The 25,776-nt window shown below is 42.3% G+C and overlaps 1 protein-coding gene across 5 annotated transcripts; it reads left to right on the top strand.

Annotated features, from left to right (window-relative positions):
- The first annotated feature begins 1,444 nt into the window (after positions 1-1,444).
- Positions 1,445-25,589, top strand: LOC119215293 (multidrug and toxin extrusion protein 1-like). Of its 5 annotated transcripts, XM_062558106.1 has the most exons (18): positions 1,449-1,543; positions 2,324-2,530; positions 3,445-3,546; positions 4,363-4,431; positions 4,549-4,697; positions 5,071-5,113; positions 5,282-5,326; positions 6,083-6,180; positions 6,273-6,370; positions 6,480-6,593; positions 6,968-7,035; positions 7,564-7,672; positions 7,986-8,061; positions 8,145-8,214; positions 8,317-8,449; positions 9,403-9,497; positions 9,846-9,938; positions 10,011-11,342. In XM_062558106.1, the coding sequence occupies exons 2-18, from the start codon at positions 2,396-2,398 to the stop codon at positions 10,404-10,406; spliced, it is 1,893 nt and encodes a 630-aa protein (XP_062414090.1). In that variant the 5' UTR covers positions 1,449-1,543; positions 2,324-2,395; the 3' UTR covers positions 10,407-11,342. The 5 variants fall into 5 exon arrangements, with proteins under 5 accessions (XP_037323226.2, XP_062414090.1, XP_037323230.2 ...); XM_037467329.2 differs by having other exon boundaries at positions 1,445-2,530; XM_037467333.2 differs by having other exon boundaries at positions 1,449-2,530; positions 10,032-11,340.
- The last annotated feature ends 187 nt before the right edge of the window (positions 25,590-25,776 follow it).

The raw sequence follows: 25,776 nt of genomic DNA, 5'->3' as shown, positions 1-25,776 counted from the left end.
TGAACTGCAGGAGATTGTCTTGACAATGTCTACATGCCTAAATGCACTGAGTTGCCGCCATGTGATTGGCTGCTTAGAAATTAAGTGTTAACAAGCAGTTGGACAGGTGTACCTAATAAAGTGGCCGGTGAGTGTATATTCCTGCTCTGAAGATTAAAACCTTGCTTGGCGTATGTGTGTCCACTCTGTCTCCTGTTTGCAAACATTAATGTCCTGTTTTGATGATTTAACACCGGTGTCGAGTATTCATTTGTAACTCAACTCTACATAACAGTGGTGGTGATGGGACTAAGAGGATGCTGTCGATGTGGTAAGGAGAATGGATGTGATGACCGGACTTGAATCGGGAAAAAAAGGGGGTCATTGCCTAAAATAAGGCAATGTCACAGACATGATAGGCGGATGGATATTGTGGTAAAAATATGATTGGTTTAAAAGATCTGGATCACCCACAATCCGCTGATTGCATGTATATGCTACTATACCATGCATACCATAAGCTGCTAATTGCAAAAAAGAACCAAGAATAAATAACAAGAAGGTAGTGTCTCTCGTTGAACTTGAGCTTCATGTATAATTATTGCTGTTACTACTTTTATGAATGCATGTTCCCTCTATCCTGTCCCAACCCTGAGCACATACTACAAGGCTCGTTAAAGTGGTAAACCTAAATCTGGGACTCCTTTCTTTTAGTCTGACAGCTTTCACTTACTCTCAAAAAAGGAAAATAAATCCCAATTTGGATTTTGACGAAGCATTAAAAGTGTTGTTTGTATTAAACCCTTCTCCAACCTCCAACCTCTTTCATGTATTTGCATTTGATATAGTGAATTTTAATGCATTGTAAGCTTTAGACATTTTAAAAGCAGCACATACTAGCTTAAAAATCTTATCTGTATTGTCCGATCAAAGAATAACCGTTTGCTGCAATTGCGACAAACGTAATAAAAGGGGAAGAATGGGCTTCTAATGTTGCAAAATTGACTTACATGCAGGAATTGCTTGTTTCTCACCATACACACATTTCTAGCTGTAATATGTGAGGTAGCTGTGCTTGTGACCTTAAATGACCAGCTGTTTCTACAGATGTTGCATATCAATTGTGTGTGACTTTTCTGGGCAAAAGAGGTCAAAGAACATTGGCACATAAGATCAGCTGTAACAAACTACAGCATTGCTGCCCTTAAAACGTAATCACACTAAGATAAGTAAAACACAATACGTTACACACTTGCAGAGTTTATGCCATCAGAGCCTCTGTGTTCCCCGTGCAAAAAAGCATTCTTCATCAGATTACTCGTGAGCCCCCCCACACACATCACACGCACATAAAAACACGCTACAAATACACACTGTATCCCTCCGTTCTGAAAATACATTCAGCAGCCCCGCTCTGTTTTCTTGTTCGCCCTTTATTCTCTCCCGTACTACGGTGGCCCTGAAGTGCAAATCACAACGGCAAATAGGAAAACACTTCAACAAGTCATAGAACGCAACGGCAAATAGGAAAGCACGAAGACAAATGGGAAAACACGACAAATAGGTGAACACAACGACATTAACTTCTCACGGGAAATTGTACGGGTTGTACAGAAGGAAACACGTTTCTGTGCCTACTGGTTTGCCTACGCGTGCGTTTTTGTTTCCTCCCGACAGCGGCTGTCTGCCTCGGTCACCTGATTCGTCACACAGTCGCAAACATATTGCTGAAAATGTTGAAAAAAACAAAAACGTCATAAATGTTACACCGTCAGCGGCTAGGAAACCCTTTGGTTCAGGGTGAACCAAGACGACTGTTTTTTGGTGGGCGGATCGGGGAACACTTCCAAACACGTGTGTCGATACTTTTTCGGGAAGCTGCAGCCTCTCATAATAGTGAATAGATTTTCCTTCTGTTCAACCCCGCTTCTCTCAAACGTGACCTCAAAGTGCGTATACTCATACTGATGAGGTGATGGGTGGACAACATATCAACAATCACGTCGTATGTTTGCCCTGCATCAAAATAATTTGTAATAATAGCGAAAGTTTCTTCGGGAGTAGTCAAAACGACAGACAATCCGTCTGTCCAATCAGAAGGGTCCGTCCTCTGATAGAATGGCGTAGGGCCTCCGTAAGAAGTTAACGTCGTTGTGTTCACCTATTTGCCGTAGTGTTTTCCTATTTGTTGTGTTTTGCACTTCAGGGCCACCGTAGTAATCTCCTTATTCAAACAACATATTAATCAATAACTTTAAACCCAGATACTCCCTCTCTCCGCCCCTCCCTCGTCCCTTTGCTTTTTTCCCCACTTCTTTTCTTGTTCTGTGTTTGAATGGAGAAGCTGGGTTCCCCGGACCCAGCGCACCCTTCGCCGGCTGCAGGGCCCCTGGACGGGGGCTCAGTTGCCACGACGATGGGGCCCGAGGGAGACGACGCGGCCTTGGCTGCAGTCAGCTCCAAACTTTTTCGGTGTGCTTGGGTGAGGCGTTGGGTACCACTGGCCTACAGAGAGGAACTCTACCAAGTCTTACGGCTCACGGGTCCTCTGGTGAGTAGTGCGAAGGTGAAGTGTCAGCGGGAGGAGGTGGTGGGGGCGGGATCTGTGGATTGCATTTTAACTGAAGACCTACTGATGAAGAGCACCATCCCAAATAAATGTCAGCAAACAAACAACAAATGTTAGAAAGGAAAACGTAAATATGTTAATGTAATTAAATAAACATAAAAATATAAATGAACATAAATATTCTCTCTACGTCTAGTCATTAGATCATTACATTACATGTAAAGTAATGTATGTGAGTACCAGTGTATTGAAGTGGATAGCAGAGGAGTGGAGTGGTGATTAATACCGGTTATTGAATCCAAATTAAACATATATTGATGGTTATCACATCACTTCTTTCTACATAGAAAGCATTCCATCCATACGATAATTATATATTACATTTTTATTTATTGGTTTGTTTAATAAGGGACAATAAAACACGACTGTTAATGTGCCAGAGTTAGCCAAAAGGCTTTTAAAAATTTGTAGTCCTGCGTATGTTACAAAATAAACCAATTTTTAAAATGAAAATGTTAATATTTACGCTTCACAATGCATGCACAAAAAATGAAAAAATTGAGAATAGAAATGCTATATATAGTCAAGTAAAAACAAGGCATGCAACACAGAGGGTCTCAAAGTGAAGACACAAAGCAAAATAAAATGAGGGATGTAAAATTAGGAACATTGACTAAAACAATACTATGCAACAGTTAGAGAAAGCAAGCATTAAGAGTCACTAAATATATATGGCCAATTATCTCGTTGATGGCCCTGTTTATCTATGCAGCTCATGAGTTTTAATTGACTTGAGTTGCTGTTTGAGGATAATTAAGAAAAAACATTTATTTCATCAGTGACACCTGATAGATAAATTCTGTTTGGAAATCCAAAATGTTTTTTTCTCTCTACAGGTGGTGTCTCAGTTTCTGAATTTCCTCATGTCATTTGTTATCAGCATATTCTGTGGACACATTGGCAATTCAGAACTGGCTGGATATGCACTCGTCTCAGCGGTACTATTTTAACTCCAATTATTATTACTTAATGTACTAATTCTACTGTTACTGACAGTGCTTTTCTTAAATCACAATTTGTCATTATTGTAGAATTATATATACATATGATTATATATTCCAAAAATTATTCACATCAATACCTGCCAGGTCACAGTATTAGTGCAGACAAGTCTAGTGAGGATGTTTCATAGTCTCATTTAGCCGCTTGTTAGCAACTGTTGTGTTCACTTAATAACGCCCGTGAGAGAGACTGTACTGAGGTTGACATCTTTATTTTTCTGCCACTCACTCCACATCCGACCCCTGCATCCCAATTTCACTCCCACATCCTATTGGTCCCCAGCCGACCCAACATAAGGCTTCCTATTGGTAAATCTACATGTCAATCAACTGTTATGAGTAACATTGAACAATAGCACAGCAACCACATTTTGAGACATGAAAGCTTCTTTAACTCACCTTTTACATAGAACAACCCTTTTAAGTCTTTTAATCTTGTGCTAACCACAGACTTTATTTCAAGAGGCACCCAGCAGTGCGTGCACTGGCAGTCCCGTTAGCTGTTAGCTGAAGACAGAGTCCCCAAAATATTAGAGCTGTGCCAACTGTTTCCACCCCACTGTGTCGCTGGCCGCAGTGTAGCGGCTGGAGGTCGACGATGCGCTCAGCTGTGTTATCACTAGCGGCTGCTTAAGAGTAGTCAGCAAGCAGTCAATGGCAGTACAAACAGGCAATAAAAGGTGTTTTGAAAAAGTGTGAGTGACTGCACCGACAAGAGGTCCTTGACAGTAATTTTTTTTTTTTACCTTTCAGATCATTAACACGACCACAGCTCCAACGGGCCACGGCCTCGTCCTGGCCTGTGACACACTCATTTCTCAGGTGACCCAACACTATTATGTTCTAACTTGTAATTTTAATTTGCATTGCTATCTTGAGAAAGCTTCATTTTCGACCTAAACAAGCAGATTCAGTTCTGTTTTGTCTTGTGTTTTGCAGACGTACGGCGGTAGGAACATGAGACGTGTGGGAGTAATCCTTCAAAGGGGTTCATTGATCTTGCTGTTGTTTTGTTTGCCCTGTTGGGCTCTTCTCATCAACACTCACAACTTGCTGCTCATGTTGCACCAAGACCATGAGGTGGCGAGGTGAATCCCTGGTTTATGATGACAAAATGTTAGTTTGAGAAGGGACACCCTTTTCTTTAGTGCAGTGATTGTTAATATCGACAGTGCATCTTTGTAGTGTATTATTACAGGTAAGCGTGTCTAGAAGTCCTTCATGACGTTGTCTTCATGTTTCTATTTTTAATTGTGTGAAGTAGCAGCTTTGGCACTTAAATTTGTTATTCCACCTCCAGTATTTGTAGTTACGTTTTATTTTTATTTCATATTGAGGAATTAAATCGACAAAGCAGGCATTACATGTGAAAAGATTTCCAAAAAGAGGGGTTATGTCTGGGCAAAAAGGGAATTATTGTTTGTGCTGCTAAATAAATGGTTCTGTTTGTCACCCTTTCAGAATTTCCCAAATCTACGCACTGGTCTTCATTCCAGCTGTTCCAGTGAGTTGATTAAAGCAAAACAATGTGGACAAAAATATTTACTGCTCTTTGATATTCTGTAGGTATTACCACATTAGAATATACTATAGCCTGTTTTAGAATGCTGGTTAATATCTGACTGGTCTGGCAGTGTCATTCTTTAAAACTCCCCTATGTTACCCTCTACAGGCCATGTTTCTGCAAGAGCTTCAAGTTTCCTACCTACAAAACCAAGTAAGTTTATAAGGGGAAACAAAATCCCTTCTTCTGCATTGAGTTTCAATGGGTGCCCTGCAATGTGTTTGTTTCCCCAAACCAAATTTAGGAACTAGTATACAGTGGGGAAAAAAGAAAGAAACAACCACTTCATATCCGGATTTTGTTAAAATGTGTCTGCAGTTTTATGAGTCCATTATCACTAGCTTTCTTTAGTCATGTGACCAGATCAATGTAGTGGCCCATCTGTGGCCAATAGTTATGACCATGATGATAATCTGACTTTACTTCTTTGACAATATGACAATGACCTCGCTAGGAGACATTACCATGCTTGTTGTACTTTGGTAGTGAACAGAACACAGGCTGCAGTGGGCCGTAGCCTACGCCAAGACACGTTATCTCATCATGCTTGACAATAAAAAGGACAAATACATCCCACCTCAGTCTCTCTTCCAATCCCAGGTTGCCTCACTTATGCCACTGACCTCATAGGTATCTACGAGGATTGACAGCTTTAACAGCTTACCTTATATCGATCACCTTCTTCCTTACAAGCACACAAAAGGTTAATATTGCATTTAATCCAGTCCATTACAAACTGTTTTAGACTTTTATCCCCCTCTTGAGAAAAAATTGTAATAACTAGTGATCCAGGGATGGTTATTTAGTTGTATGTCTCAGATTTTCACAGATAAGATTCATGCCTTTTTAATAGAAGCTGTATAAAGGGGATTGCTGATTGTGGCTTGCATGTCTCTTTTTGTCTGCCAGGGGATCATTATGCCTCAGTTGTACACAGCAGCAGCAGCAAACGTCTTTAATGTGGGGGCCAACTACGTCTTAATCTACAGCCTTGAGTTGGGAGTCGTGTAAGTCTATAGAGAAGAAGGCATAGCGCCAAATTAGACCGTGAAATCCCATCAATATTATTTAGATTATGTTCTATCCTGTGTGTTTGCAGTGGATCAGCTATAGCTCACGCCCTTTCTTACATATCCATGTTCCTGCTGCTGTTTGGCTACATCCGATGGAAGAAGCTGCATCAGCAGACATGGGGAGGTGAGTTATACACACAAAAGTATTAAATGTCAACATCTGCATCAGAAGTCTGTCTCCCCCCCACTACCGTCCCATTGAGTACAATCCTTCTGTGTTAAACCTTCTGCAGGCTGGTCCACCGACTGTCTGCAGGAGTGGGGCTCCTATATGAAGCTGGCTATTCCCAGTGTATTCATGGTCTGGTTTGATTGGTGGATCTGGGAGGTTGGAGGTTTCCTTGCTGGTCAGTGTTGAAAATTATTTAAAACCCTTTTGAGTGGACCTTAGTAAAGTCACATTTCTTTTTCTACAAACCAATCATTAAACCATTAGAGTAAGACAGATTTTGTTTGGTATTGCTGAGTTAACCGACAAATTCTTATAAAAGCAACACATTTTATTGAATTGATTTACTGTAAACTTGCTGAAGAGGTAAATACACAAGTGTCTAATTTTGAAGAACCCCCCCCCCACCACAAAAATATAATTTAAAATCTGCCCAAATACATCCTTTCTCGTTATCAATTATTTGACCTTTGCTGGATTAAAAAACAGCAAGAGGCTGTGTGCAGTTTCTTGTCTTTGAAAATGTCTGAATCTGACCTTTTATCATATTAGGTATACTGGGAGAGGTGGACCTGGGAGCCCAGCATGTGTTGTTGGAACTAGGAACTATAATATCTATGGTATGCATCATCCAATGACTTCAATGAAACATTTATCTGCATTTTAGGCTTCAACAATAACTCAGCATGTTGGGAAATTATCATATTTACTTTAGATGAGAATGTTGATACAACTTACAAAGTCTGTATGTCTAGTAAAGATCAACACCCTCAAAGTGATTAGTTTAACGTAGCATTAAAACTAACAGTCGGAGAACAGCTAGCATGGCTTTGTCCGAAGTTCAGGATTTAAAAAATGAAAATATGCAATTTGCGTGTTGCTATGTGTCTGGCCACAGTGAATTTCCTATATACAGACATTCTGCTGGTAGGCCTTTGAACATTTGAGAGAAGCAGGCCAGATGTTTCTCCTGCTTCCTGTCTTTAAGCCAAGCTCACTGCCTCCTGGCTCTAGCGTTGTATTTTACGCAAATTTAAAACAGGAATATCAATATTATCATCAAACCATCAGAAACACATTGAATAAGTTTGTTCCATAAAGCTTTGTAACTCATTGTAACATCAAAAATCAACACTGGGTCCTTGCAGTTCCCTCTAGGTATCCGTGCAGCTGCCTCTGTGCGTGTTGGGAATGCTCTGGGTGCCGGAAACACTTCCAGGGCCTTAGTCACTTGCAAAGTAGTGTTGGTTCTAACAGGTTTGAAAACTACTTTTAATTTTACTTTAAACATTAACATGAAATCACTATAATCCAGACCGTGCACACAGAGAATCCTGGATTCTGATTGGTTGGCAGGTTAGTTGATCCGTTCTAATTAGCAATTACATAATCATCAGTGTATTAAAAAAGTAACTTTAAAGTTGTTTTTTATTGTTTAAGAATACACACAATATATACTTGTGAGATCCATTTTTTTCCAAGTTTTATTTCAAAGCTGTTTGATATTTTTGTGAATGTGGACAAAACACACATGCTGTCAAATGTAATCTTTTGTGTAACGTCTTTGCAGGGGTGCTTGCTGTGTTCCAGGGTATTGTCATGGCTGGCTCTAAGTCCGTCGTTGGCTACATATTTACATCCGATGAGTGAGTCTTAAACCAACACACCTTCGTTCCTGCACTTTGTAACGACAACTCGGTAATTCTTTGATGATCTTCTTTTACTGCAGAGAAATTGTGTCGATTGTCTCGTATAACCTCACAGTCTACACATTTCTGCAGTTCTCTGATGCTCTTCTGGTACGTTATGACGGAACAGAATAAATGTTGTTTTTTCCATTGAGCTTGTGTTGACGAGTATGCAGCCCCTTTTCAATTGTTTCTATGTGTGTATGTCGTCAGTGTGTCTGCTTAGGCATTCTTATTGGATCTGGAATGCAGAAAATAGCTTGCGTGTCCAACCTGGTGTCTTACTACTTCATCGGTCTGCCAGTGGGAATAGCTCTGATGTTTGCTGCCAAGCTCAGAATATTAGGTAATGTTCCTAATGCATTGATATTGTATGTTTCTGCAAAGTTGTGAATATCTTGGCTCCTTTAAATTGTGGCTCCTGTTTTGGCTCTGAGGTCCCAGCATTGCAATCCTGTTGGACTAGATGGACAGTTAAAAATAATAATAATATTAAAAAAATCAACAAATGTCTTTATTCTTCTTGATTGTCAAAAAACTTACATTACATTGCCAAATGGCCTTGAGTTTAACAATTTAGCTGCAACCATCTTGTTTTTCTGCCACCAGAAGTGACACAAGAAGGCAGAGTTAAGTCAAACTGACACACATTCATTAGTGTGCATGAGAGTGTCTCAGTAGTGTGCGTGAGAGTGTTGAGTCTCAGTAGTGTGCTTGAGAGTGTCTCAGTAGTTAAGTCCTAAACGGCCCCTCATAGCCTTGGTTGTGTTTTAAAATGAGTGAACTTAAATCCAGCAGTAGTCAGTGATCAGTCACTTCCATTCACTTCGCGGCAACTTGAATTTAACTTGAATCCTCCATTTCGAAAAAATGTTTACCCAAATATTAAGGGTTAGATTTAATTTATTCTGTTTCTTACACAATACCTCAAAATGTAATAACCATATGAGGATGGGTCTAATTCATAATGCAATGTATTTGTAGTTCAGTGAATAATGCCTCAAGTAACCCTCCTGCTCTTTTTAGTCTTTAGTGTGAGGAAATTTGGTAAAAACAACAGTGGCTTTAGATGAAATGCTTTAATGCTCTGATGATCCCTGACTTTTCATCTAGCACCATCATCAGGTCAACATATGACTATGTCCAATGCCTGTTAGTGTGGCTCCGTCTGTTTTCTCATAAACATGAAGTATATCAGTAGTTTTTCTTGTTACACAATGTTCTTATGTCTATGTATGAAGTGAACACAAAGTAGATCTTTCTTCTTTAAATGTTTTTTTTGTGTCTGCCTCTGGTTAGGTTTGTGGCTCGGTATCTTAACATGCGTAACCTTGCAGACGGGCTTCTTCCTCATTCTAATCTTCAAACTAGACTGGAAGAAAATTACGTTAAAGGTAGGATGCTCTGATTTTTGTAAAGCCATGGTATATAAACTGTTTCAAAAAGGAATGAGGGTAAGTATTTGGATTGGCCGATGTAACTTATGGCAGCATTTCAAATCTTTTTATTGCAATTTTGTTTCCATTTTTTCTTTCCAATGCTTTGGCGTAGCATTGTACGTTATCTCTCAACTCAATCACAATACAAGGACAAATAGAAATGTTAGTGCTGAACGTTACATACACACTCAAACATGCAACAAATGAATGTATTACAATAAAATTGTTGTTCATTTTTGTGTATATGAGTGAATGCTTTTATATGGATAAAAAAAAATCTCATGAACCTCACTATATTTTCAGGCTCAACGGCGAGCAAGAAAGAAAGTTGTGTTGATAACGAAGCGTCCTGTTAGTGCAGCGATGAGTGAAGCGATCTCTTACTGTCCTGATGAAGTAAGTGCATAATAAATAGTAAATGGTGCTTTCTCCCTTGTCGGGGTTCGTCATTTACACACTGATTAACAGCAGCATCTGTGCACCCTAAAGGGCCAGTTGGAGGGTGAAAGAGCTCCTGAAGCGGGGGGCTACGGTCCAGTCAACACCCAGGATCAGGAGCTGGAAGGCGGACACGAGACTGAGGCCAACGACACAAATACAGGACGACCTGTGGGGGAGGATGAAGGGAGCCAGAAGACCTCAAACACCAAACCTTCAGTGCTGCTCTCCGTCCCTGAGCTGATCTTGCGCCGTGGACTCATCTTCTTGGTTTCAGCTCTCGTTTTGGCCATAGGTGTGGCTTTTCACATCGCGGTCCCTGTACAGGAGCCCTCCGTCCAGAGCAGGGCCAACTTTACCCAGAACTGGACTAATGACTCAAGTCCCACACCACTGGCCCCACAGGACCTGACCCCAAGCGGCTGAGCCTTCTCTGACCTCTGAATGTAGAGAGCTAGCAGCTGAACACATTTCTCACAAAAACGCTCAGTGCAGCGCTGCCCAGCAAATCCACAAAAATCATTAAGCAACATCAAATGAGAGGCTGGCAGGATAAGGTCTTGTTGCAAAGATACTCTTTTAGCCACAGATGCTAAACTGGAATTACAAGACAAATCATGAAACAGATTTTTATTTTGCCCTGCGACATTGTCTCACTTACAACCTCTTTCCAATATCTTTTTAACTGTGATTCATGAATTATGATTGAATATTAAGTATCAAGTTTATTTTTATTTTTACAGTAGATCAATGGTAAAAATAATATATTGCCATATGATAGTACCCAAATTGTCACGGTTTGGTCTCTCTTCCTGGTTTATTTTGTAGTTTTCACGTCTCTTGTTGTTCCTGGGTAACTTCACTTCCTGCCTTGTCCTGTGATTGCCTGATTGATTCCACCTGTGTCCAATCACCTGCACCTCCCTTGTGTATTTAAGCCCTGTGTGCCTGTTGTCCTGTGTCGTGTCATTGTCTATATGTCCCACGCTGTTGGAGCACGTTATCAGTTTTGTCTGGAATAAAGAGCACTCTTTTTGATCGAGAACCTCTGCTTTTGAGTCCTGCTTCCGCCTGCTCCAGCACCATCCCTGACAGAATGACACAACCAAAGAAGGACTCAGCAGACTCCTGGTACGACTTGGGCCCGGAATACCTGGATGTGAGGAGCCCTTTTTTCCAGCGCAAGACGAACTTCATTTTTGGTCCCAGGGGCTATCAGAAGGCGTGCCTGGAGATAAGGGACCTCCTCAACCCGAGGAAGAGCCCGAGGAGGAGGAGGAGACGAACCCCTCCAGCCCCGGCTCCTGACCCGGCCCAAAGACGCTCGCCCCAGCCCGTTCCAGCGCCGAGACGCCCGTCAGCGCCCGTTCCGGCGCCGAGACGCCCGTCAGCGCCCGTTCCGGCGCCGAGACGCCCGTCACCGCCCGTTCCGGCCCCCAGAGTCCAGTCTCCGCCCGTTCCGGCCCCCAGAGTCCAGTCTCCGCCCGTTCCGGCCCCCAGAGTCCAGTCTCCGCCCGTTCCGGCCCCCAGAGTCCAGTCTCCGCCCGTTCCGGCCCCCAGAGTCCAGTCTCCGCCCGTTCCGGCCCCCAGAGTCCAGTCTCCGCCCGTTCCGGCCCCCAGAGTCCAGTCTCCGCCCGTTCCGGCCCCCAGAGTCCAGTCTCCGCCCGTTCCGGCCCCCAGAGTCCAGTCTCCGCCCGTTCCGGCCCCCAGAGTCCAGTCTCCGCCCGTTCCGGCCCCCAGAGTCCAGTCTCCGCCCGTTCCGGCCCCCAGAGTCCAGTCTCCGCCCGTTCCGGCCCCCAGAGTCCAGTCTCCGCCCGTTCCGGCCCCCAGAGTCCAGTCTCCGCCCGTTCCGGCCCCCAGAGTCCAGTCTCCTTCCCCGCCCCCACGGCCCCCGACGATGACCCCTCCCTCCCACCCTCTTGTGACCGCCTGGAAGTCGGTCCTTGAAGGGGGGGTGGGGTCAGGGGTTGGGCCGGAGCCCCACGCCACGACGACGCCGGAGCCGCACAGCTCGGCGCCCCTCGCCACGACGACGCCGGAGCCGCACAGCTCGGCGCCCCTCGCCGCGACGACGCCGGAGCCGCACAGCTCGGCGCCCCCCGCCGCGACGACGCCGCAGCCGCACAGCTCGGCGCTCACCGCCACTCCGAGGCCCGGTCGCCGACCCGGCAGGGCCCCCGAGACCCCGAGGCCCGGTCGCCGACCCGGCAGGGCCCCCGAGACCCCGAGGCCCGGTCGCCGACCCGGCAGGGCCCCCGAGACCCCGAGGCCCGGTCGCCGACCCGGCAGGGCCCCCGAGACCCCGAGGCCCGGTCGCCGACCCGGCAGGGCCCCCGAGACCCCGAGGCCCGGCCGCCGACCCGGCAGGGCCCCCGAGACCCCGAGGCCCGGCCGCCGACCCGGCAGGGCCCCCGAGACCCCGAGGCCCGGTCGCCGACCCGGCAGGGCCCCCGAGATCCTGAGGCCCGGCCGCCGACCCGGCAGACCCCTTGAGACCCCGAAGCCCGGCCGCCGTAGCGGCCGGCCCCCCGAGACCCTGAAGCCCGGCCGCCGTAGCGGTAGACCCCCCGAGGGACCCGACGAGTGGCCACCATCACCCTGAGTTCCCTGCGCGGTCCAAGATCGTTGGGTTCCCACCCTCCCTCCCCTTGTCTGTGTTTCTCTGGTTCTGTTCCCCTTGAGGACCGTCTGGAATTCGGTCCTTGAGGGGGGGGTTCTGTCACGGTTTGGTCTCTCTTCCTGGTTTATTTTGTAGTTTTCACGTCTCTTGTTGTTCCTGGGTAACTTCACTTCCTGCCTTGTCCTGTGATTGCCTGATTGATTCCACCTGTGTCCAATCACCTGCACCTCCCTTGTGTATTTAAGCCCTGTGTGCCTGTTGTCCTGTGTCGTGTCATTGTCTATATGTCCCACGCTGTTGGAGCACGTTATCAGTTTTGTCTGGAATAAAGAGCACTCTTTTTGATCGAGAACCTCTGCTTTTGAGTCCTGCTTCCGCCTGCTCCAGCACCATCCCTGACACAAATCTATTAAAGTAGCATTTAAAAACAAATGAACATGCCCTACCTGATATTCTCAGTTGTTTTCTTCCACATTCTCAGGCAAACACTTCACAACAATTATTCATTCAGTTTAAATATCCAATTTAGTTTATTTGTAGGACAAACCTATTTGGCTAAAACAACTAAATTGAGGAACAAGCTTAAGAATAATTCATCAAAGAATTTACATTTGGAGTTTTGTGCATCAAGATAAGAGTCCAAGTCAGGAAAATGCAATTTCAGTGACAAAGAAACCTGCCATCTTAAATATTTTTAAATGTATTAATGCTGTACACTTTTAAATCCAAGCAGAATATACTGTCTGTAATATAAGATATATGCTAAAATATATTTTCCTCAAGATAATGAACCAAATTTTTACATTCTTTTGAGTATTGTATGATTCTGAGGACTACATTTTAAAAAGCCTGTAGGTTAGGTCTTGTGTAAAATCCTACCTTTGGATAGGATTATTAAGTAACATAATACAAGTTAATTTTTCTTACAAATACTCCCTACCTTTATCTTTTATAATATGTATAACAGCATTAAAGATACACTGACAATGATAGTTTCTTGTCTGTGTAGTCTGTACGATGTTCACTGTGTGTGAGCATAAGAATGTGGACTAGATTCCTCCAATGGTTGGCTTTATTGGAGTTCAATTTCTTCATGTTAAAAGTAATTGATAACTTGCAATGCTTTGACAGCTGGGACATGATTGGCTGATGCTGTTTGTGGCCAAATATGATTCATTTAAAAGATCTGTATCGCCCATAATCCGCTGATTGCAAAGAAGAACCAGGAATAAATAGCAAGAAGATCTCTTTCTCATTGAACTGAATTTCATGAATAATTATTGCTCTTACTACATTTATAAATGCTGTTCTCTCTATACTGTCCCAACCACAAGCACATACTCCTTAAAGTGGTCCCCCCCAACCAGCCCATGTATTTGTATTTGTTATAGTGAATTTGAATACATCGTAAGCTTTGGACTTTTTAAAAGCAGCACATGATACTAGCTTAAAAAAAAACCTTATCTGTATTGTCAGATCAAAGAGTAAAAGTTTGTTGCAATTGCAACATACGTAATAGGGGGAAGAATGGGCTAATCCGTGAGCTAGCAGCTGTGCTTGTGACCTCTAATATGCAGCTGTTTTTACAGATGTTGCATATCAATTGTGTGTATCTTCCCTGAACAGCCAAGGATGAATGTCATTTTGGCAATTTCTACTGTCGCAAAGTCACAGTGATTAATTAACACATAAGTTCAAGAAACCTGTTGATATCGATGAATAAGTATTTAAGTCGGAGAGCTCTGATAAGATAAAAATCATGAAGGCATGTATGTTCACACAATTGACTCAATTTTTTTGACTGAGACTTTACCCGAGGGGCAAGGTCAAAGTACATTGGCTGATAACGAGCTGTTAACACATGTGCACAGACAAACACAGAACAGCGTGGCTGCCATTTGAAAGAATCAACACTTGCAGAGTTTATGCCATCAGAGCCTCTGTGTTTCCCGTCCAAACAAGCATTCTTCATCAGATTACTAGTGAGCCCCCCCACACATCACACACACATACAAACACGCTACAAATACTGTATTCCCTCCTTCCTGAGATACATTCAGCAGCCCTGATGTTCTCTTTTTTACCCTTTAGCCTCTCACCTCTCCTTCAAACAACATATTAATCAATAACTTTATAGAAGTGTCTGTGATGTAATTCTAAACCTAGATAGACTTTTCTGCCTCTCTCCCCACTCCCTCCCCCTCCCTTACCCTTTTGCTTTTTTCACTTCTCTTCTTCTTGTTCTGTGTTTGAATGGAGAAGCCGGACCCAGTGCACCCTTTGCCGGGTGCAGGCCCCCTTGATGGGGGCTCAGTTGCCAAGGCGATGAGGCCCGAGGGAGACGCCGCGGCCGTGGCTGCAGTCAGCTCCAAACTTTTTCAGTGTGCTTGGGTGAGGCGTTGGGTACCACTGGCCTACAGAGAGGAACTCTACCAAGTCTTACGGCTCACAGGTCCTCTGGTGAGTAGGGGAAAGTTGAAGTGTCAGCGGGAGGGGGTGATGGGTTGCGGGGAGTGTGGGGGTACGAATTTCTATTTGAGGGTTTTTTAATGCATTTTAACTAAATACCTACTGGTGAAGACAACCACCCCAAATAAATAACAGCAAATAACCTGACATGATGAAAAAGGAAAAAAATGGGATGTAAATATATTTCATGCTTCTATACCCGTAATAAAAAAACCCTACCTATAGCTATTTATACCGGTTATTGAATCCAAATTAAACATATATTGATGGTTATCACTTTTTCGACATAGAAAACAATGCACTCTAGGGGATGTTAGATAGCTAACAGTGGCCAAACATGTTTGTCTCCACCTGATGAGGTCCTATGATTGGTTTGCAGAGATTATATTGTTAATGCTATGTCTGTACAAAAATATTCTTAGATGCAAAAAAACTATTTAAACTGTTTAGAATGTTTGCACGTGACAGAGCGGGTGTTCAGAAAAGCGTGGCTGGATACTGCCTTAGGTGTGAGATGAAGGGTTTTCTGGTAAACCTACTGATCTTCACTTAATTTGAGCTGTTTGCAGCTAAGAGAAGCATTAGGAATAACTAAATAGATATGTCCAATTATCTTTTAATGGTCCTGCTTAAAGACATATTATTGAGACTGATTTGTACTCAGTTAAAACTTCCACAAAATAACTTTAACTACATTAAACTGTAAGTCACAGCAGTGGTTAGATCTACCAATGGACCTCAATCAATTGGTTGAGCATAGTTCAAGATTTTATTTGTGAAAGTCGGCGACTGTTCTACATCCACTTCCTATGTTGAGTGTTTCCAGTTAAAAGTGTACTGTTACAGACCTCAGTTGAACAATGCAATTAAGTCTTGAATTATGTCTACAAAACGCACAATTAAAAGACATGGCGCACATAATGTTTTCGGGTGTTTAAACATTATAATTTAACAACATCCACAATCTTTGCAGAGTTGCTGTTTGAGGCTAGTTAATAGCAATAATTTATTTCATCAGTTGCACCTGATGAATTCTGCCCTGGAAATCAAATATTTCGATTTTCTCTACAGGTGGTGTCTCGGATTCTGAACTTCCTTCTGCCATTTGTTATCAGCATATTCTGCGGACACATTGGCAATTCAGAACTTGCTGGATATGCACTTGCCTCAGCGGTACTATTTTTACTTTTTATTGCTCCACACCCATCGCCCGATGCCCCATTCCCCTTGCCCCATGTCCCATACCCCAAGCCCATTACCCCATTCCCCTTGCCCCATGTCCCATGTCCCATACCCCAAGCCCAAAACCCCATTCCCCTTGCCCCATGTCCCATGTCCCATGTCCCATACCCCAAGCCCAATACCCCATTCCCCTTGCCCCATGTCCCATGCCCCAAGCCCAATGTTCCATTCCCATTGCCCCATGCCCCATGCCCCATGTCCCATGCCCCAAGCCCAATGTTCCATTCCCATTGCCCCATGCCCCATGTCCCATGCCCCGAGCCCAATGCCCCATGCCACAAGCCCAAAGTCTCATTCCTCTTGCCCTATGCCCTACGCCCCACGCCCCAGGCCTAAGATCCCATGCCCCACACAAAGTTGCAAGTTCTGTGCCCCAAGCCCCATGCCTCAGTTCAATTGCATCACGCCACAAACCACATGCCCATGCCCCAGGCCCTAAGTCCCGTGCCCAGGCACTATGTTCCATGCCCCACGCCACATGCCCAACACCCAATTGTCAGGTCCCATGCCCCAGGCTCCATGCACCAGGCCCAAGGTCCATATTTTTTTAACTAAAGTTTTCTGTTTTTACTTTTTTACCTTTCAGATCATTAACACGACCACAGCTTCAACAGGCTGTGGTCTCGCTGTGGCCTGTGACACACTCATTTCTCAGGTGACCCAACACTATTATGTTCTAACTTCTAACTCTAATTTGCATTGCTATCTAGAGAAAGCTTCATTTTCGACCTAAACAAGCAGATTCAGTTCTGTTTTGTCTTGTGTTTTGCAGACGTACGGCGGTAGGAACATGAGACGTGTGGGAGTAATCCTTCAAAGGGGTTCATTGATCTTGCTGTTGTTTTGTTTGCCCTGTTGGGCTCTTCTCATCAACACTCACAACTTGCTGCTCATGTTGCACCAAGACCATGAGGTGGCGAGGTGAATCCCTGGTTTATGATGACAAAATGTTAGTTTGAGAAGGGACACCCTTTTCTTTAGTGCAGTGATTGTTAATATCGACAGTGCATCTTTGTAGTGTATTATTACAGGTAAGCGTGTCTAGAAGTCCTTCATGACGTTGTACATTCATCTTCATGTTTCTATTTTTAAATGTGTGAAGTTGCAGCTTTGGCACTTATTTTTTTAAACTTTTTATTTGGTATTGAGGAATTAAATACACAAAGAAGGCATTTCATGTGAAAATTGCATTTCCAAAAACAGGGTGTATGTCTGGGCAAAACATGACATATTGTTTGTGCTACTAAATAAATTCTGTTTCTCACCCTTTCAGAATTTCCCAAATCTACGCACTGGCCTTCATTCCAGCTGTTCCAGTGAGTTGATTAAACCAAAACAATGTGGACTAAAATATTTACTGCCTAATTCAATACATGGTTTATATCTGAGCGGTCTGGCAGTTTTATTCTTCAAAACTCCCCTATGTTACCCTCTACAGGCCATGTTTCTGCACCAGCTGCAGGTTTCCTACCTACAAAACCAAGTAAGTTTATAAGGGGAAACAGTTGCGCTACTTCTGCATTGAATTTCAATTAGTGCCCTGTCTCAATAGTTGTACTACAATGTGTTTGTTTCCCCAAAGCAACTTTAGGAAATAGTTGCACTACAGTGGTAAAAAAAAGAAAGAGAGAATCACCTTGCCACCACGAGGATGCCATTTGTGTGTTTCGATAAAATATGACAATGACCTCGCTAGGAGACATTACCATGCTTGTTGTACTTTGGTAGTGAACAGAACACAGGCTACAGTGGGCCGTAGCCTACGCCAAGACACGTTATCTTATCATGCTTGACAATAACAAGGACAAATACATCCCACCTCAGTCTCTCTTCCAATCCCAGGTTGCCTCACTTATGCGATCTCATAGGTATCTACGAGGATTGACAGCTTTAACAGCTTCACACGCCATGAGACCTCACCTTCATCACCTTCTTCCTCATAAACAAAAATAACATAACAGGTTAATATTGCATTTAACGCAGTCCATTACAAACTGTTAAACGGATTTAGACGTCTATGCACCCCTCAGGATGAATTGCAATAAGCCAAAGTTTATACTGTCAATACTTTAGTTCATGGTAATGCAAATCTATTGATTCAGCTAAATCCTGCACTTAATAATGCAAATTAAAAAATGTTTACAATCAACATGTAGCTGAAAGAGCTGCTGTGCCAAAGTAAATCTCCACCAAGCTGCTCTTCTTGTTACCAGGATGCGATGTTATGAATTTTCTGTCTGTCTCAGAGTTACAAGGCTAACATTCGTGCCTTTTTAATAGAAGCTGTATAAAGGGGATTGCTGATTGTGGCTTGCATGTCTCTTTTTGTCTGCCAGGGGATCATTATGCCTCAGTTGTACACAGCAGCAGCAGCAAACGTCTTTAATGTGGGGGCCAACTACGTCTTAATCTACAGCCTTGAGTTGGGAGTCCTGTAAGTGTGTCACGCTGCCTCTACTTTTACTTTTTTTTTCAAGTGCTCTGACCAATGAAGTATACAACTTTTGAGCTCAGACTGCTCATTTTGTTTCTTAATCTAAGGATTATTTATTTTCTTGTAAAGCAGTACATTGATATTTATTATTTAGAGAGAGCAGCAGGGAAAGGAGAGAGGAATTTGAGAGGATGTGATCCTGGTCCAGCTGGACAAACATTCAACAAGCAGTCCACTTAACCAATCAGGTCCCTGTGGTCAGGTCAGCGCAAAAACTTTCGAGGCTTATTCTCACAAGAGTTCTTAATTCACTGTCTTTTTGGAGACCTTCTTTGACCTCTCAGTGTGCCGTCCTTTCTCCTAGTTGTCTAGAGAGAGAGAGAGAGAGAGAGAGAGAGAGAGAGAGAGGGATAGAGTCAAAATAGACCGTGACATCCCTTCAATATAACATTAAGTTCTCTCGTTTGTGTTTGCAGTGGATCAGCTATAGCTAACGGCCTCTCTCAGATCAGCATCTGCCTGCTGCTGTTTGGCTACATCCGATGGAAGAAGCTGCATGAGCAGACGTGGGGAGGTGAGTTATACACACAAAAGTATTAAAGGTCAAAATCTGCATTTCTGTTGATACATCCGGATGAAAAGGCAAATGACGCAGAAGATTTAGATCTGTTTATAAATCTGTCTTCAGAAATCCGTCCCCCACTACAGCCCCATTGAGTACAATCCTTCTGTGTTAAACCTTCTGCAGGCTGGTCCACCGACTGTCTGCAGGAGTGGGGCTCCTATATGAAGCTGGCTATTCCCAGTACATGCATGGTCTGCTTTGAATGGTGGATCTGGGAGTTTGGAGGTTTCCTTGCTGGTCAGTGTTGAAAATGATTTAAACGCTTTTGAGTGGACCACAGTAACGTTTTTTTTACAAACCAATAATTAAAACATTAGAATCACTGTGAAAAGACATCTTTAAACAAATCACTTAAAACAAGATCAAGGCACAGCATTTTTTTGTCACACAGGGCCTTCCCCACCAACTGCAACTATAAATTCCCCTTATGCGATCAAATACAATTTAGTGTGGACATTGAAACAATAATCTAATATATGGCAGAATACATCCTTTCTCTTTGTCATATTTTTCACTTTGGCTGGATTAATACAACAGCAGGAGACTGTGTGCAGTTTCTTGTCTTTGAAAATGTCTGAATCTGACCTTTATCATATTAGGATTACTGGGAGAGGTGGACCTGGGAGCCCAGCATGTGATGGTGGAAATAGGAGCTATAACATTTATGGTATGCATCATCCAATGAGTTCGAACACTTACCTGCGTTTTAGTTTTTAGCATGTTGGGAAATGATCTTATTTACTTTAGATGAGAATGTTGATACAACTCACAAAGTCTGTATGTCAAGTAAGGATCAACAGTCATGAGGAGATTAGTTTAACGTAGCATTAAAACTAATAGTAGAGCTAGCACGGCTCTGTCCAAAGTTCAGGATTACAGAAATGAAAGTATGCAATTTGCGTGTTGCTATGTGCCACAGTGACTTTTCTATATACAGACATTCTGCTGACCTTTGAACATTTGAGAGAAGCACTGCTAAATGTTTTTAAGCTAACTACATCTTGTCTTGGTTTTATTTTACCCAAAGTTGAAACAGGAATATCAATATTTTCATCAAACTATCAGAAAGAAAGTGAATAAGTTTGTTCCCCAAAGCTGTGTAACTCATTGTAACATCAGAAATCAACACGGGGTCCTTGCAGTTCCCTCTAGGTGTCTATGCAGCTGCCTGTGTGCGTGTTGGGAATGCTCTGGGTGCTGGGAACACTTCCAGGGCCTTAGTCACTTGCAAAGTAGCACTGGTTCTATCAGGTATGAAAACACAAACATGTAATCACTATAATCCAGACCGTGCACACAGAGAATCCTGGATTCTGATTGGTTGGCAGGATCATTGATCCCTGCTAATTAGAAATTACCTAGTCATAATCAGTGTCTTAAACAGCTACTTCAAAGTTATTTTTTATTGTAAAAGAACACACATAAATATATACTTCCATCCATGCAAGTTTTATTTCTAAGCTGTTTGATATTTTTGTGAATGTGGACAAAACACACATCCTGTCAAATGTTATAATGTATGTTGTGTAACGTCTTTGCAGGGGTGCTTGCTGTGTTCCAGGGCATTGTCCTTGCTGGCTCTAAGTCCGTCGTTGGCTACATATTTACATCCGATGAGTGAGTCTTAAACCAACACACCTTCGTTCCTGCACTTTGTAACGTCAACTCTGTTATATTTTGATGATCTTCTTTTACTGCAGAGAAATTGTGGCGATTGTCTCAGATAACCTCACAGTCTACACATTTCTGCAGTTCTTTGATGCTCTTCTGGTACGTTATGACGGACAGAATAAATATTCTTCTTTTCTTTTGTGTTGAGCTTGTGTTGACGAGTATGCAGCCCCTTTTGCAATTGTTTCTATGTGTGTATGTCGTCAGTGTGTCTGCTCAGGCATTCTTGTCGGATCTGGAATGCAGAAAATAGCTGCCTTGTCCAACCTGGTGTCTTACTACTGCATCGGTCTGCCAGTGGGAATAGCTCTGATGTTTGCTGCCAAGCTCAGAATATTAGGTAATGTTTCTATTATATTCCGATTCTATGTTTCTGCATAAAAGTTAAACATTTCTCATACTATCGATGTTTGGCTCTGAGGTGTCAGCATTGCGGATGAGATGGACAGTTCAAAATAATAATCAACGAAGTAGATGCACAAATGTCTCCATTCTTCTTCATCGTCAAAAACATGGTGCCTGCTTTGACATAACACTTGACTGACCGGCCTTGACTTTTTAGCTACGGCCGTCTTGTTTTTCTGCCGCCAGAAGTGACACAAGAAGGTCAACCTGACCCGTACCAAGACATTTTTGAGCTATCAAAATGAGAAACACTGAGAAACAATACAACAATACTAATAGGAAAACATGAACAACTCTGAGATCAGACAACGTGGGAGCAACAAGTTACAAATTCGCCACACCCTAAAGAAAACATGCTTTATAATCATAATTTGCAGGCTATTTATAAGTGATCAAATAGCTCCCTCCCCAGCCTCAAAAGTTGCTATACAATGTATGCAGTATTACTCCTCCTGACCTGGAAACAGACTTGTGCAGGTTGTGCTTTAAAACAATGAACTTGATCAAATATAATCCAGCAATCAGTGAGTCACTTCCACTGACTTTAACTTGAGTCCTCAATTACAATCGTGGCTTTAGATGAAATGGTTTAACGCTCTGATGATCTCTGACTTTTCATCTAGCACCATCATCAGGTCAACAGTGGAATTTGTCCAATGCCTGTTAGTGTGGCTCCGTCTGTTTTCTCATGAACATGAAGTATATCCGTAGTTTTTCTTGTTACACAATGTTCTTATGTCTATGTATGAAGTGAACACAAAGATCTTTCTTCTTTAAATGTTTTTTTGTGTCTGCCTCTGGTTAGGTTTGTGGCTCGGTATCTTAACATGTGTTGTCTTGGAGACGGGTTTCTTCCTCATTCTAATCTTCAAACTAGACTGGAAGAAAGTTACGTTAAAGGTAGGATTTTATTATCTTTGTATATAATCTGTTATTAGGTATTTGGATTGGCCAATGTAACTTATGGCACCATTTAAAATGTTTGTTTTGTTCAAATTTTCTTTCCATTTTTCTTTCCAATGCTTTGGCGTAGCATTGTACGTTATCTCTCAACTCATTTACAATACAAGGACAAATAGAAATGTTAGTGCTGAACATTACATACACACTCAAACAAGCCACAAATTAATGCATTTCAAAAAAATTAAGTGTTGCAAGTGTGCATGCTTATCCAGTTTTATTTTGAATGTTTATAAACAATACATTTGTGTTTAACTCACATGAACCTCACTATATTTTCAGGCTCAACGGCGAGCTGGAAAGAAGGTTGTGTTGATAACGAAGCGTCCTGTTAGTGCAGCGATCTCTTACTGTCCTGATGAAGTAAGTGCATAATAAATAGTAAATGGTGCTTTCTCCCTTGTCGGGGTTCGTCATTTACACACTGATTAACAGCAGCATCTGTGCATCCTAAAGGCCCAGTTGGAGGGTGAAAGAGCTCCTGAAACGGGGGGCTACGGTCCAGTCAACACCCAGGATCAGGAGCTGGAAGGCGGACACGAGACTGAGGCCAACGACACAAATACAGGACGACCTGTGGGGGAGGATGAAGGGAGCCAGAAGACCTCAAACACCAAACCTTCAGTGCTGCTCTCCGTCCCTGAGCTGATCTTGCGCCGTGGACTCATCTTCTTGGTTTCAGCTCTCGTTTTGGCCATAGGTGTGGCTTTTCACATCGCGGTCCCTGTACAGGAGCCCTCCATCCAGAGCAGGGCCAACTTTACCCAGAACTGGACTAATGACTCAAGTCCCACACCACTAGCCCCACAGGACCTGACCCCAAGCCGCTAAGCCTTTTTTCATCTCTGAATGTAGACATCTAGCAGCTGAATACAATTCTCACAAACTGACCATTTGGAAAAATGCTGAATGTGTAGGCTACTTGAAGAACTAAGTTGTTATAAAACTGCAGCCAAATGGAATGGGAGAAAGGAAAAAAAATCTCAAAAAGAATCTCAGTGCCACGCTGTTCATCAAATTCACAAATATCAGGAAGCAATATCCAATGAGAGGCTGGCAGGATAACCAAATAGCTTTTTATTTTTTCACTTTTATTGTCATTTATTTTTTCCCTGTGATATTGTCTCGCTTCCGACCTCTTTCCAATGTCATTTTAACTGTAAATCATTCTATTCTTTGGGCCCGATGTGATTTTTGACAAGAAATTATTGAATATTAAGTATCAAGTTGATTTTTTTTTATAGCAGATCGATAGTTAAAATAATATATTGCCATATGATAGTGCCCCAATAAATAAAAATGACTCCAAGTAGCATTTAAACTAACCGAGCCAAATATATATAGATATAATGTATCATAGTCTGATCTGCAAACTACAGACTGAACTCTTCTTCTTAAGTTCAGTTGAAGAGAAGAAATACAAACAATGTTGGCAATGAATCAAAGGTGACACCACCACTAATGTAGGCCCTGCTGTTTGAACTCACAGCATCCAACAGTTGTCGTACTGGCGGTCACAGCATGCTCCTCCTGCTCCTGCTAGAGGGTGGATGCATAATGAATATGAGTTAGCGCTGATGCTTTCATGAGTAAAACTGCATCACCACTGTGAATCCCATCCTTAAATGTCATCATATTCCTTTAAACCCTTCAAAAAAAAAAAACCCTTTAAAAACAGGAATGAGGAATAGGCCAATAACCATAAGGCTTATATGGATGTTTCTGATTTGAAAGGTAAGGAAAAAGAAAGCAAATGGATTTTGGTCATGATAAATTCACACTCCGTATTTTGGCCCTGATCCTTGTTTATTATTACAAATTACATTACATTTAGCTGACGCTTTTATCCAAAGAAACTTACATTGCTTTCTAACCCTGTTTCCTAGGAAACCTATTAAAATAGTAGTAAACCAAATGATCAAAGAGCTCCATGTTATACAACACACATATACTGTGTATATGTAAAATGCATGTCTCACTTCATTCTTCTTAATCGTCTGAATCAGTAGACTAAACTACAATATTAAATATTTCGATGATGCGTATGTGATCGTAAAGTAACAGAAAAGGAAAAGGATGGCGTTACAAATTCCATGTATATTTGAAATATCTTAATATTCATTTCTTAGACTGAAAGCTGAAAACTGCCCCTTTTAAATAAGCTATTACATCGTCTATAGGCTACATATGTCATACTCCATCTGGGATTTTTGCATCGCCACAGGGGGCGATCATGGATGTCAGTGACATTTACAGATATCAGTAATGTCACACACCCAGAGTGGGTGATGTGGGTACAATCTGTGGCTTACCTTGGGGGCAACTGTGCTTACAGACAGCTGGGGTCAGCAGCTTTAAGTTCAAGTAAATAAATAAAAGCTCTCCAAATGTAGAAAAACTCTGCCCTGCTAAATCATTTTTTTTTATATGTGCAATAGTGTTTGGATTTGTAGGTGCAGTTCTATGAGTTGGGTTACTGTTGGCCTTCAAAAGACTCAGCTATTACTTTAGTAACTGATTAATGATTAAATAATGATTTAGCTGCTGTTTTTTGTGGACACAGATTACGCATGTGAAAACTTTAAACCTCATATTGACATGTGTTCTATAAATAAGCCTTATTACCATCAACCACACAATATATGTTTTTAGATCAAGTCTTAGTTGCACAACATGAGACTATTAGCCAACAACTGAATGGTTAAAAAGTCTTGAATATGGAAAAAAAATGTGGGTAAATGTTGTTGACTTTTCATGTAAATTATTGCGCTACATATGCTACACGCAACCAAGTCTGAAGCCATTTTCACAAGTTCTTGTTTAACAATGGCAGCAAATCTTTACACAGTCTCTTGTTAATGATGCCCCAGCGTGTCACTGATTGCAGAATCTGGAGGTGAGCGGGGCCAAGATTACAGTCTCTGTGAGGAGCCTGTGACAATGTCTGCGCTGATGAGCTAGACTGAAGCTCAGGCGTGACAATGTATGAATCAAGTCTGATTTACATGTTGAATAATGATAAATTGATATGAATGTTTTTCATCAAACTGTTGCAAACATCAATCTGTTGTAAGTCATTGCTGATGTCAGTTTTGTCAGTGCATTGTGGGTGTAATGACCTCGTACAGGTGAGAGTGGAGACTTTTATGAAAATCTCAGAGGTGAAAGTAAAAAAATCCCTTCAAAGGAGCCTGACTCCGGTCTTACTACAATACACCTGGAGTAAATACACTTTCAGCTACATTTCTTTGTTAATTAAGACAGATGGGATAAAGATAAATGTCAATTTACTGTTAGTTTAGTTGCTGGCAGGTACATGTTGTAACCTTTAGTCAAAGCTGGGCTCCCCTTCTCTTTCTGCCTCCGTGCT

This window comes from Pungitius pungitius, chromosome 16 (assembly GCF_949316345.1).
Source record: "Pungitius pungitius chromosome 16, fPunPun2.1, whole genome shotgun sequence".
Taxonomy (NCBI): Eukaryota; Metazoa; Chordata; class Actinopteri; order Perciformes; family Gasterosteidae; genus Pungitius; species Pungitius pungitius.
This window is presented reverse-complemented; position numbering and strand designations above follow the sequence as displayed.

Coding starts and splice junctions, on each gene's coding strand:
- LOC119215293 (XM_037467329.2), top strand. CDS start 2,315: ATGGAGAAGCTGGGTTCCCCGGACCCAGCGCACCCTTCGCCGGCTGCA. Junction 3,547..4,362: donor GATATGCACTCGTCTCAGCG/GTACTATTTTAA, acceptor TTTACCTTTCAG/ATCATTAACACGACCACAGC. Junction 8,450..9,402: donor TGCCAAGCTCAGAATATTAG/GTAATGTTCCTA, acceptor GCCTCTGGTTAG/GTTTGTGGCTCGGTATCTTA.